Raw genomic sequence first — 14,336 nt, 5'->3', positions numbered from 1 at the left:
TAGTTGAACTTCCATAAGACTCTCCCTATTTTTGTCAATAGTACCACCCTTCTCTGCCAACCAGTGTTGAACCTGAATACTTTCTGACTTGTATCTTTCCTTCATTCCTCTAGTCAGTCAGTCATCAAATACTACAAACTATTTCTTCAAAACACCTTGTTTCATTCTTTCCTCTTGATCTGAATACTGCTACATTGCTCTAAGTCCTTATAATATATAATAGATGCCATTTATGAAATACTTTCTATTCCAGGCACTGTGACAATTGCTTTACAGAGTCTTATTTAACCCCTAGAAGAGAACTGTGAAACTGGTATTATTAGTCATTTTATAAAAAAGGAACCTGATCCTTGGCTACTTTACTGAGGTCGCATAAATAAGCAGTAGAATCAGGATTTGATTCCCTAGGCAGTCTTCCTCCAGTTATTGCACTTTTTTTTTTCTTTTGTTTTTTTTACTTTTTATTTTAATTTTTTATTGAGACAAAGTCTCACTTTGTTGCCCAGGCTGCTTTCAAACTCCTGACTTCAAGCAATCCTCCTGCCTCAACCTCCCAAAGTGCTGGGGTTACAGGTGTGAGCCACCACGCCCAGCCCAGTTACAGAACCTTAAACCATTACAGTATACATCTGTGTGATTACAGAAAAGCATCTTGAAGCTAGGCTGACTCAAGGCTCTCCCCACCACAATCTATCTTTCTTAGAATACTACTTTTAACAAGTAAATCTTAGGTACAAAACCTCAATAGATCTATTTTCTATTACTTTACACCTAAACTTCTTTCTTGTCTTTCTGTCAAGGTCCTGGAGGTAACCACAAGGTTTTATACTCCTAATCTGATCCACTCAAAAATCGGTTCAAGCTTCTCAATGTTCTACAAAGACACCATGCTGATATGATAAAAGACACTTTCAGTTTTTATTATATTTCACCTCTTTTGAATTCCTACAATATGCAGAATTTGCAAAAAACTGGGAAATTAAGATTATCTCTCAAAAGTACAAGGAACAGATGTTAAGAAGCAGCAGAAGGAAGATTTTGCCTGAGGGGAGCTTCTAAAAGAAAAGTAAAGAAAAATTAATAATTGGTCATAGTAATCAACTTTGCCTTACACATCTTTGTATTACTCTTGTTTATACTGGTTTGATTTGAAAAAAAGAAACATGTTATACCTGTAGTAACTGAGATGTAAGTAGATGAAATCTCCAGTTGGCGTTGGGTTCCAAAGTGCACATTTTGATGGAGGAAAGTGGAAAGGTACCATCCTGCTTGAAGGAAACCTTTCAAAAAACAATTTAAAATTAAAGCACAAGGATTAGCAAACTTGGTAGGCATTTGGTAGGAAACAATTAACTATCTTTAAGGTGATGGTATTTTCAGATTACTTTTGTAATCTTCAAAGAGTATATATATATATTTTTTTTTTTTGAGACGCAGTCTCACTCCATCACCCAGGCTGGAGTGCAGTAGCATGATCTCAGCTCACTGCAACCTCTGCCTCCCGGGTTCAAGCAATTCCCCTGCCTTAGCTTCCTGAGTACCTGGGATTACAGGTATGCGCCACCACATCCAGCTAATTTTTGTATTTTTAGTAGAGACGGGGTTTCGCTATGTGGGCCAAGCTGGTCTCGAACTCCTGACCTCAAGTCATCCACCTGCCTCGGCCTCCCAAAGTGCTAGGATTATAGGCATTAGCCACTGTGCCCGGCCAAAAAATACTCTTTTTTTTTTTGAAACAGATTCTCACTCTGTCACCCAGGCTGGAGTGTTGTGGTGCAATCTCGGCTTACTGCAACCTCCACCTCCAAGGTTGAAGTGATTCTCCAGCCTCAGCCTCCCAAGTAGCTGGGACTACAGGCGCATACCATCATGCCTGGCTAATTTTTTGTATTTTAGTATAGACAGGGTTTCACCATGTTAGTCAGGATGGTCTCGATCTCCTGACCTCATGATCTGCCCATTTCACCCTCCCAAAGTGCTGGGATTACAGGCGTGAGCCACCATGCCCAGCCTTTTTTTTTTTTTCAGACGGAATCTCACCCTGTTGCCCAGGCTGGAGTGCAATGGCGTGATCTCAGCTTACTGCAACCTCCGCCTCTGGGTTCAAGTGATCCTCCCACCTCAGCCTCCCAAGTAACTAGGATTACGGGGGTACACTACCACATGCAGGTAATTTTTTGTATCTTTAGTAGAGACGGGGTTTCACCATGTTGGCCAAACTGGTCTCAAACTCCTGACCTCATGATCCACCGCTTCAGCCTCCCAAAGTGCTGGGATTACAGGCGTGAGCCACCGCGCCCGGCCCAAAATATATTTTTTAAAAAAGAAAACTCACTTGTAACTCTACTACCAGGAGAATAGACACTCAAAATTTGGCTTATTTGCCCTTTTTATCTATGCATATGTAAATTTATACATACACAAGCTTTTAAAAAAGAACAAGACAAGGCCGGGCGCGGTGGCTCACGCCTGTAATCCCAGCACTTTGGAAGGCCGAGGCGGGCGGATCACAAGGTCAGCAGATCGAGACCATGGTGAAACCCCGTCTCTACTAAAAATAGAAAAAATTAGCCGGGCGCAGTGGCGGGCGCCTGTAGTCCCAGCTACTCGGGAGGCTGAGGCCGGAGAATGGTGTGAACCCGGGAGGCGGAGCTTGCAGTGAGCCGAGATTGCGCCACTGCACTCCAGCCTGAGCGACAGAGCGAGACTCCGTCTCAAAAAAGAACAAGACAATCCTATAAAGTCCCTTTTAAGTAACAGAAAAACGAGTATAAATCATAAATTTACATTTACATTTAAACTAAAATCTTTCTTTTCTTTTCTTTGTTTTTTTTTTTTTAAAGAGCAGGGCCTTGCTCTGCTGCCCAAGCTGGAGCGCAGGGGCACAATCGTAGCTCACTGCAGCCTTAAACTCCTGGGCTCAAGGGAGCCTCTAGAGCAGCTAGGACCACAAATGTGCACCACCACGTGAGGTTTACTTTCGTATTTTTTGTAGACACAGGGTCCCACTATGTTCCCCAGACTGGTCTTGAACTCATGGTTTCAAGCAATCTTCCCACCTTGGCCTCCCAAAACACTGGGATTATAGGCATGAGCCATGGCTCCTGGACTAAAATCTGTCTTTCTGAACTAATTTCAGATAATTGCTAGACAATACCCAATAGTTATGAAAAGCAAAAAACCTTAATAGATTCTTAATTATTTTCCAGTGTTTCCAAAGTTGGTATTTTGGAATAACAAAATACTGCACAAGTTTAATTACTGAAGCATCAAAAGGACATAATTATAAATAATTCCTCAACAAAGATGGCAGGGGCAGTGTAAAGCAAGGTTTCAATATTAAATCATATAGGCTACCATAAAAAACTTTTCATTTTACATGAATGAATAGTACAGGAAAACCACAATAAGAAAAAGACCACTAATGGGGCCAGGCCCGGTTGCTCACACCTATAATGTCAGCATTTTGGGAGGCCAAGGGAGGTGGATCACTTGAGGCCAGGAGTTCGAGACCAGCCTGGCCAACAGGGCGAAACCAGCATGGGCGACAAAGTGAGACTCTGTCTCCAAAAATTAAAAAATAAAAAATAAAAAAATAGTAACTAAGTGTACAGTTGGATTGTCTGTAACACAAAAGATAAATGCTTAAGGGGATGGATACCCTATTTCCCATATATGATTATTACACATTGCATGCCTTATAAAAATGTCATATACCCCATAAATACATATACCACATACCCACAAAAATTTAAATTTTTAAAATTAGAAACAAAATATACTGAACTTGTTACACAACTGTACCCTTCTAAGAACAGAAGTTAAGAAAATTTTTCTGTCTACACGGGGTTTCCCATGTTGCCCAGGCTGATTTTGAACTCCTGAGCTCAAGCAATCTGCCCACCTCAGCCTCCCAAAGTGCTGGGATTACAGGCATGAACCACCTGGCCCACTGACAAATTTCTTTTTTTTTTTTTTTTTTTTGAGACGGAGTCTAGCTCTGTTGCCCAGACTGGAGTGCAGTGGCGCCATCTCGGCTCACTGCAAGCTCCGCCTCCCGGGTTCACACCATTCTCCTGCCTCAGCCTCCCAAGTAGCTGGGACTACAGGTGCCCGCCACCACGCCCGGCTAATTTTTTGTATTTGTTTTTAGTAGAGACGGGGTTTCACCGTGTTAGCTAGGATGGTCTCTATCTCCTGACCTCGTGATCCGCCCATCTCGGCCTCCCAAAGTGCTGGGATTACAGGCTTGAGCCACCGCGCCGACAAATTTTGAAATAAGAGATGGCAGGGGGGTAGAACACAAGAGCCAAAATTAAAGCAAAAGGAATATATGATAGCCTCCTTGGGTCATGTTTCCCATTATGTTCATCAAGAACATCTGGCACAAAGAAAGACATTACAGAGAATAAAGGGGACCCATGAATGTAATTCTAGTTTGGAAGAAAAAAAAAATGCACATGTCGGCATTAATTGTTGTTCCCTAGGGGAAAAAAGAGCAATAAATGATCCAAAGAGCCAAACAATACAAGTTGATTTGCCCAGTCCCCATAGTAACTAGGGACAGAGAAAATTGGGAGACAGGTGGCAAGCTCCTACTTCACATGACAAAGGCTTAGGAACATCTGAGGAAATTTGGTATACCTAATGTGAAATTATTCGCATCAAGGAATTAGTATTTGTAAGAGGGAAGGAACCCAACCACTTTCCCACTTGTCTAGAAAGTAAACAAACACTGAGGTAATTTTTAGCCTCTTAAGTTCAGGTACTATTTCCCGTCAATAAAGATCTGTGTTATGAAAATAACTGAAGGAGGGGATGGAACTAGTATTTACTGAGTGCCTATTATGTACTAGACCCTTTAGTTTAGTAATCTTATTTAACCCTTCACAATAATCTTCTGTGAGACAGAGATTACCATCCTCATTTTACAGATGAGGAACTGAGGCTTAGTTAATTAACTTGATCAAGGTAACCTACCTAACAAGTGGTAGAGCTGGGATATGAACCCAGAATTTCCTGATTCTAAAGATCATGTTCTTTTTTCTCTTCCAACCTACCTTCCCAAGTTATGTGAACAGCTGTAAGACAAATATTTGTAAAAATACTTCTATACCTGGTATTCATCTGGGGCCATGCAAGAGGATATATAGGCTCCATGATGTCTGGTGAATGATTTCTTTAATTTCAAATTCTCAGTATCCTAAAGAATTAAAGAGAATATTACTAATGAATGATAAAAACAAAGAAGAAAAATATGATTTAACCACATATTAAAATTACAGGCAAAATTAGATTACTTCTTATATGAAGTGTGACTATAGATTAATAAGATTAAATGCTTATATATTCTGCCAATCATTTTCATATGTTACAGTCATTCTGCCAATAAATTACTGTGAATATTTATTCTAGGCAGCAAAATCTACCAATATACCTATCCCTTAAGAAAAGCTCAGATTCTGCCCCAAAACCTTGGTATCAACTTAGTGAGCTTGATAGGGCAGGTCGTATTAAATGTATGAGATTTTGACCAAAAGCCTTACAATCCTCATAAAACCATGAAGCAGCAGAAAAGAATGATTTGGGTTAGATATTTATTGGGCCTACAATGAAGTCATTAAAGAATCTTCAGTGGAAAAAAAAAAAGTACTGCATTCCCACAAACTGACTTGTGTCACTAAAAAATCAGTGTACTTTTTTCCTTTTTTTTTGAGACGCAGTCTTGTTCTGTCGTTAGGCTGGAATGCAGCAGCGCAATCTCAGCTCACTGCAACCTCTGCCTCCTGAGTTCAAGTGATTCTCCTGCCTCAGCCTTCTGAGTAGCTGGGACTACAGGTGCATGCCACCACACCCAGCTAATTTTTGTATTTTTAGCAGAGATGGGGTTTCACCACATTGGTCGGGATGGTCCCGATTTGACCTCATGATCCGCCCACCTCGGCCTCCCAAAGTGCTGGGATTATAGGCATGAGCCACTGCACCCAGCCCAGTATTCTTTTTTTAACTCCAGATGCTCTCTCTGGGTACTCTCCTCCATTCCTATTGCTTCTATACTCACCTATCTATAGCAAACCTTTAGCTCCACCTCTCTTCTGAGTTTCAAATCCATTTTCTTTTTTTTTTTTTTCTTTTGAGACAGGGTCTCACTCTGTAGCCCAGGCTGAAGTAGTACAGTGATGCAATCTCAGCTCACTGCAACCTCCACCACCTGAGCTCAGGTGATCCTCCCACCTCAGCCTCCCGAATAGCTGGGACCACAGGCATTCACTACCGCACCTGGCTAATTTTTTTGTATTTTTTGTAGAGACAGGGTTTTGTCATGTTGCCCAGGCTGGTCTCGAACTCTTGGACTAAAGCAATCCATCCGCCTTAGCCTCGAAAAGTGCTGGGATTATAGGCATGAGCCGCCATGCCTGGATGTTTCAAAGCCATATTTCTAACTGCCCACTGGATAGTTCCATCTAAGACCTCATAGTCCTTTCTTTAGAGTTTAGTATGTCCTATATTCTTTCAAGTCTTAGAGTTCTTTAGGTCCTGAACATTCTGTATCAATTCTAGGAAAAAGAAACTGTCTAAGGCCGGGTGTGGTGGCTCATTCCTGTAATTCCAGCACTTTGGGAGGCTGAGGCAGGTGGATCACCTGAGGTCAGGAGTCTGAGACTATCCTGGCCAACATGGTGAAACCCCTTCTCTACTAAAAACACAAAAATTAGCTGGGCATGGTGGTGCACACCTGTAATCCCAGCTAGCCAGGAGGCTGGGGCAGGAGAATCGTCTGAACCTGGGAGGCAGAGGTTGCAGTGAGCCGAGATTGTCCCACTGCACTCCAGCCTGGGCAAGAGAGTGAGTCTCTGTCTCACTCTGTGTGAAGCAAGATAAAGGAGAAAAGGATAATTAATCCAGGTGCAGAGATTATTTAGAAGAGACTTTTTAGATAAAGTCAGAGGCTGAAAATCCTATTGAAAGTGCTCTTATACCTTGTTCAAGGCAGAGAAAAATGTGTTCTTTTTTTTTTTTTTTTTTTTTTTGAGACGGAGTCTCGCTGTGTCTCCCAGGCTGGAGTGCAGTGGCGTGATCTCGGCTCACTGCAAGCTCCGCCTCCCGGGTTCACGCCATTCTCCCGCCTCAGCCTCCCAAGTAGCTGGGACTACAGGCGCCCGCCACCACGCCCGGCTAGTTTTTTTTGTATTTTTAGTAGAGACGGGGTTTCACCATGTTAGCCAGGATAGTCTCGATCTCCTGACCTCGTGATCCACCCGCCTCGGCCTCCCAAAGTGCTGGGATTACAGGCTTGAGCCACCGCGCCCGGCCGAAAAATGTGTTCTTAATAAAGTTGACTAGGCCAGGCACGGTGGCTCATGCCTGTAATTCCAACACTTTGGGAGGCCGAAGCAGGCAGATCACGAGGTCAGGAGATTGAGACCATCCAGGCTAACATGGTGAAACCCCGTCTCTACTAAAAATACAAAAAATTAGTGGGGCGTGGTGGCGGTCACCTGTAGTCCAGCTACTCGGGAGGCTGAGGCAGGAGAATGGCGTGAACCCAGGAGGCAGAGCTTGCAGTGAGTGGAGATTGCACCACTGAACTCTAGCCTGGGCGACAGAGCGAGACTCTGTCTCAAAAAAAAAAAGTTGACTAAAAAGTCCTTCTTAGAAATATCTGGACTTAAAAGGTTTAATGCAGCTTCCATGGAATGCAGGCTTTAAATCCTAAAACCCTTCCTTAGTACTTGGTTGTCACGGATAACAGTATTCACGTGGATAACTATAACTCTACAAAGTATAAAAAGTGCCAATTTTTTCTTCATTAAACAGAAGTATCTTAAAATGTGCTATTGTGTCTTCTTTATTCATTGGAGTGAAAAGATGGATAATGTTGATTTCTCATTTTAAAACAATATACATAAGGTAGTTTCACTGTCAGTGTTGTACAAGCAATTAAAGCTAATGAAACTAAAACCACACAATATCTATACCTAGCAAAACATATTCTCAGGTGAAGGCATCATCGTATACAATAGAAACCTTCAAATCATCCTCATCCCTTCTTCCATACAAATAATCTTTCCATACCCACCAACTCAGTTGCTAACTTCATCAACTCTCACGGTACTTACGGAAAAGTCCCCACAGTGCTGCTAGAAGGGTATTTTGATATAAATCTGATCAAATTATTCTCCTGCTTTAAAAGTCAATGGCTCATGTCAGGCGCGGTGGCTCACGCCTGTAATCTCAACATTTTGGGAGGCCGAAGTGGGTGGATCACCTGAAGTCAGGAGTTCGAGACCAGCCTGGCCAATATGGTGAAACCCCGTCTCTAGTAAAAATACAAAAAACTGCTGAGCGTGGTGGCATGTGCCCATAATCCCAGCTACTAGGGAGGCTGAGGCAGGAGAATCGCTTGAACCCGGGGGACGGAGGTTGCTGTGAGCCAAGATCATGCCACTTCACTCCAGCCTGGGCCAAAGAGTGAAACTGCGTCTCAAAAATAAAAATAAAAATAATTTTTTTTAAAAAGCCGATGGCTCTTCTTTACACACAGAATAAAGGATCTTCACAATCCAGCCCCACTCTATTATTCCAACCTTAACCCCCATCCACTCATCCTACATTCCAGTCAAACTGAACTACTTGCAGTGCCCCGGTTTCAGTATCTGCACAGGCTGCTCCCCTTAACTTGGAATGCCCTGGTAAACCCCCGCCATCCCTCACAATCCAACTCGAATGTCACTTCCTCTGTGAAACCTTCTCCCAAACACCCCGGTGATGGTACTATACTGTCTCTGTACTCACACGCATAGCATTCTCGCACTTCGCGGCTTACACTTTACTTCCAGTAGTCCACGAACTTCAAACATTAACTGATCCCTTTACTACGTAGCAGAGTGTAAGCCAGAAATTGTGAGGAATGCAAGAGGGAGCATTCAAGGTTTCAGGCCTCAAGAAATTCCCACCGTAAAAACAACTTTAAATAGCACGTTATCGACTGCAAACCTCTTTCGCATATCTTAGCTCAGATCATACCCAAGGATTTCATGGAATGCTTAATTTCTCCCACTAGCTCCCCTTCTCGTCATCGGCTCCAGGCTCCTGGAGGGCGGAACCCACTACAGGGCTTTGAATGGTCCCACCAACCTTCCCCGGGCCCCGCTGCCGCCCCTCAGGGGGGAACCAGCAGCACAAAGCTCCACTTACCGCAACTTCCGCGGAGCTGAGGTCTGTTTGCAGGGTAGAAGCAGGAGCCGGCGCCAGGGAGCACCACCACCTCACTACCAACTCCGGTACCGCCTCTGGGACGTTGGGGTCGCGGGAATCTCGGCGGCAAACACAGGCTCGCGAAACCGAAGGCCGCGCCGCGCCTGCTGACTGGTCAGAAACCCCGCCAGTCAGGGAGCGGGGGTGGTGCTAGAGCGCCGCGCACGGTCGCCGTTACGTACTGGCGTGCCAACCAATCAGCGCCCCGTGCTGGTTCTACGCTCGACCAATCCCAAGTCTTCTTGGAGAACTGCGGGCGCCATCGGCGCTCCAGGATCGAGGTTCGGAGGATTTAAACCTTTCATTTCGTCAACGGTTAAGTTCCGGGGCGGGGTAGGCTTTCCGCTAGCGCAATGGAAAGCCCACCTAGGTAGACGGAGGAGCGAGTGGCAGATGAAGCCGGAAGTGCTCTATAAGACGGTCATCGGTCGGATACTGGAAGCGGACACCTGAAGAACAGTTTCCAAACTATTTACCCGAAAGCACAAAAAACAAAGTTAGAGTTCTTCCAGTTTCTTACTTTTTAATTTTTATTCTAAAATTTACATTTTAATTTTTCCTTTTTCTGATTACTTATCCTCAAGTTCTAGATTTCTTCCAGTTTATTTCCTAGGAAGCCATCTGTGTTAGTGATACTATTTATTTATTTATTTATTTATTTTTGAGGTGGAATCTCACTCTGTCGCCCAGGCTGCAGTGCGATGGCGCGATCTCGGCTCACCGCAACCTCCCCCTCCCGAGTTCAAGCCATTCTCCTGTCTCAGGCTTCCAAGTAGCTGAGATCTACCACCCACCACCACGCCCGGCTAATTTTTGTGTTTTTTAGTAGAGACGGGGTTTTACCACGTTGGCTAGGCTGGTCTTGAACTCTTGACCTCAGGTGATCCACCCGCCTTGGCCTCCCAAAGTGCTGGGATTACAGGCGTGAGCCACCACGCTGGGCCCAAATTTTTATTTATTAATTTATTGATTGATTGAGACGGTGTCTTGCTCTGTCGCCCAGGCTGGAGTGCAGTGGCACTATCTTGGCTCACTGCAACTCACTGCACACTGCCTTCCAGGTTCAAGCAATTCTCCTGCCTCAGCCTCCGGAATAGCTGGGGTTACAGGCAAGCACTACAACGGCCGGCTAGTTTTTGTATTTTTAGTAGAGACCAGGTTTCACCATGTTGGCCGCCAGGCTGATCTGGAATTCCTGACCTTAAGTGATCTGCCCACCTCGGCCTCTGAAACTGCTGGGATTACAGGAGTGAGCCACCGCCCCCAGCAAAGTAACATAAAAATTTTAAATTCTCGTTGAATAGAAGAAAAGAATGTGACTTAAATTTATAAACCATATATGCCTATCTCTACAACTATTGATATTATATATAGTATTGATATTTTATGTATTTATGTACAGTCAGCCCTCTATCAGTGGGTTCCATATCCACGGATTCAGCCAACCACAAATGGAAATATTCAGAGGGGAAAAAAACAAAATAACAACAATAAAAATAACACAAATCCAGTCTGGGCAACATGGCAAAACCCTATCTCTACAAAAAATACAAAAAATTCACCAGGCATGGTGGCATGTGCCTGTAGTCCTACTACTTGGGAGGCTGAGGTGGGAGGATGGCTTGAACTGGGGAGGCAGAGGTTGCAGTGAACTGAGATTGTGCCACTGCACTCCAGCCTGGGTGACAGATCAAGACCCTGCCTCAAAAATAATAATACAAATAAGACACACATATTGGGTGCGGTAGCTCCTGCCTGTAATCCCAACACTTTGCAAGGCTGAGATGGGAGGATCGCTTGAGACCAACAGTTCAAGACCAGCCTGGGCAATATAGCAGCATCCTGTTTCTACAGAAAATTTAAGAATTAGTGGGATGTGGTAGTACAGGCCTGTAGCCCTAGCTACTGGGAAGGCTTAGGTGGGAGGATTGCTTGTGCCCAGGAGTTTGAGGCTACAGTGAGCTATGATTGTACCACTGCACTCCAGCCTGGGTGACAGAGTGAGACCCTATCTCGCAAATAATTTAATTTAAAACCATAACCACTTTGACCAGGCACAGTGGCTCATGCCTATAATCCCAGCACTTTGGGAGGCTGAGGTGGGCGGATCACCTGAGGTCGGGAGTTCGAGACCAGCCTGACTAACATGGAGAAACCCCATCTCTACTAAAAACACAAAATCAGCCACGTGTGGTGGCACATGCCTGTAATTCCAGCTACTAGGGAGGCTGAGGCAGGAGAATCGCTTGAACCTGGGAGGCGGAGGTTGCAGTGAGCCAAGATTGCGCCATTGCACTCCAGCCTGGGTGACAAGAGTGAAACTCTGTCTCAAAAAAAACAAAAACAAAAACCTATAACCACTTTTTACATAGCATGTACACTGTATTAGGTATTACACAATGTGCTAGGTATTATACAATTAGTTCATACAATTAGTTATTATAAGTAGTCTAGAGATGATTTTTAATTTTTTTTTTTTTTTTTTTTTTTTTTTTTGAGACAGGGTCTTGCTCTGTCACCACAGACTCAACTTCTGGCTGAAGTGATCCTCCACTTCAGCCTCCCCAGAAACTGAGACTACAGGCACATGCCACCATGCCCAACTAATTTTTGTTTTAAGATAATTTAAAGTATAAGGATGACTGTACACTGGTTATATGCAAATACTACAGCATTTTATATAAAAGACTTGAGTATCTGTGAGCCAAATTGGTATCCCTGGGGTTCCTGGAACCAATCCCCCATGGATACAGAGGGAAGACTGTATATATTGTATTAATATTCCTTTGATAATTTATAATTATTTCCACAGCTAATGTGGTATTAGTGCTTTCTCCACCAGTATCTGATATTATTCTCCTAACAGCCAAAGTACAGAAGTGTTATCCCTATTTAACAAGAGATGAAATGTGTTACGATCCCACAGCTAGTTAGTGCAGAGTCAGGATTTGAAATGTCACTTACTTTGCTCAACACTCCACTTTTGTTAGTTTCCTGAGCAATATGGAAATATCTTAAAGTCTGAGCTGTATTTGTAGGCTGCCCTGGTCAGAATAAGCATCTACCCTTTTAAGAGAGTGAAAACACTATTCTGAAAAATGTATCAAACTAGCAAAGAAATATGTGCTCTAAGGCCAGGTGCAGTGGCTCACGCCTGTAATCCCAGCACTTTGGGAGGCTAAAGCAGGTGGATCACCTGAAGTCAGGAGTTCAAGACCAGCCTGCCCAACATGGTGAAACGCCATCTCTGCTAAAAATACAAAAATTAGCTGGGCATAGGGGTGAGCACTTGTAATCCCAACTACTAGGGAGGCTGAGGCAGGAGAATCGCTTGAATCTGGGAGGCAGAGTTTGCAGTGAGCCGAAATCACAACACCACACTCCGCCTAGGCAACAGAGTGAGACTACATCTCCAGGAAAAAAAAAAAAAAAAAGAAATATATGCTCTATAGAGCATCATTCTCTGCTTTCCTGAAAAAATTCTTGGCATCTATGGCACACATTTTAAGGGGAATGATGGTCAGTTCCTGAGCTCTAGTGTGAGAACAGGAAGGGCCTCAGACAGCCATGCATGTCTGACAAACTGCTGGCCAGCCCAATGAGGAGCTCCAGAGCAAAGATTGTCCATTAGAGGAGTCCCACATTAGGCAGAAATGGCTAGGCCCTAGAATACTTGCTGTGCCTAGTCATTGCCTGAGGCTTCCAAGAAAGAACAAGCACCAAAGCTAAGGCAGATTCCAAAGGCCACAGCGAGAGGCTGTCAGGCAACTGCAGTCTTTGCAGCTGACTGAAAAGTTATTTCTGGAAAGAAAAGTTACACATCTCAATGATTGCCATTAGGCACATGAAGTGCAAAGGCCCTGAGTTACATGGGACGCCTTTGGATGATTTTTTTTGAGACGGAGTCTCACTCTGGCGCCAGGCCTGGAGTACAGTGGTGTGATCTCAGCTCACTGCAACCTACGACTAGCAGGTTCAAGCGATGAACCCTGCCTCAGCCTCCCGAGTAGCTGGGATTACAGGCGCCCGCCACTATGCCCAGCTAATTTTTTTTATTTTTAGTAGAGACAGGGTTTCACCATGTTGGCCAGGCTCGTCTTGAACTTCTGACCTCGTGATTTGTCTGCCTCAGCCTCCCAAAGTGCTGGGATTACAGGCGTGAGCCACCACCCCCGGCCTGGAAGATTTTATATACAGGACTGACATAATCTAATTTTAGGTTTTTTTTTGTTTGGTTTGGTTTTTTTTTTTTTTTTTTTTTTTGAGACGGAGTCTGGCTCTGTTGCCCGGGCTGGAGTGCAGTGGCCGGATCTCAGCTCACTGCAAGCTCCGCCTCCCGGGTTTACGCCATTCTCCTGCCTCAGCCTCCCGAGTAGCTGGGACTACAGGCGCCCACCACCTCTCCCGGCTAGTTTTTTGTATTTTTTAGTAGAGACGGGGTTTCACCGTGTTAGCCAGGATGGTCTCGATCTCCTGACCTCGTGATCCGCCCGTCTCGGCCTCCCAAAGTGCTGGGATTACAGGCTTGAGCCACCGCGCCCGGCCTGTTTTGTTTTTTGAGATGGAGTCTTGCTCTGTTGCCCAGGCTGGAGTGCAGTGGCACCATCTAGGCTCACTGCAACCTCCACCTCCCAGGTTCAAGCATTTCTTGTGCCTCAGCCTCCCGCAGCTGGGAATACAGGTCCCCGCCACCACGCCCAGCTAATTTTTGTATTTTTGGTAGGGAGGGATTTTCACCATATAGGCCTGGCTGGTCTCAAACTCCTGACCTCAGGCAACCCGCCTGCCGCGGCCTCCCAAAGTGCTGGAATTACAGGCGTGAGCCACTGCACCTGGCTGAGGCTATGATTTTAGGTTTTAAAAGGACCATTGATTGCTATATTGAGAATAAACTGTATGGGGCAAGGGCAGAGATGCAAGGAGACCAGTTCAAAAACTGCTGCAATAACTTAGGAGATAGATGGTGACTTGGACCAGAATGGTAGCAATGGAGGTGGGGAGAGGTTATTGTATTCTGGATATATTTTGAAGGAATAATCAATATGATTTGATTCCAGATTGAATTTAGCATGTAAAAG

General features: G+C 44.4%; 1 protein-coding gene and 1 long non-coding RNA gene across 10 annotated transcripts in view; one reads left to right on the top strand and one right to left on the bottom strand.

Moving 5' to 3' along the window:
- The window catches only part of STIL (STIL centriolar assembly protein), an 80,287-nt gene that overhangs the window by 54,188 nt on the left and 11,763 nt on the right, over positions 1–14,336 (bottom strand). For 5 of the 9 annotated variants that reach the window (XM_028834000.2, XM_015138974.3, XM_028834007.2 and 2 more), the window contains exons 2-4: positions 9,199–9,726; positions 5,117–5,203; positions 1,173–1,280 (exon numbers count right to left, since the gene is read on the bottom strand). In XM_028834000.2, coding sequence (XP_028689833.2) covers positions 1,173–1,280; positions 5,117–5,160 — 152 coding nt within the window. In that variant the 5' untranslated portion in view covers positions 5,161–5,203; positions 9,199–9,726. Of the gene's footprint in view, positions 1–1,172; positions 1,281–5,116; positions 5,204–8,111; positions 8,321–9,198; positions 9,727–14,336 lie in introns of those variants that run through there. The other 4 variants (XM_077957909.1, XM_077957926.1, XM_001109592.5 and 1 more) reach the window with 2 other exon arrangements.
- Positions 11,719–14,308, top strand: LOC144333529 (uncharacterized). Its single transcript, XR_013402243.1, has 2 exons — positions 11,719–12,396; positions 14,100–14,308. It is a non-coding gene; the product is annotated as an uncharacterized LOC144333529 (long non-coding RNA).

Source organism: Macaca mulatta, chromosome 1 (genome assembly GCF_049350105.2).
Source record: "Macaca mulatta isolate MMU2019108-1 chromosome 1, T2T-MMU8v2.0, whole genome shotgun sequence".
Classification (NCBI taxonomy): Eukaryota; Metazoa; Chordata; class Mammalia; order Primates; family Cercopithecidae; genus Macaca; species Macaca mulatta.
Note: the sequence above shows the minus strand (reverse complement) of the source record. Positions and strands in the feature narration are given on the sequence as shown.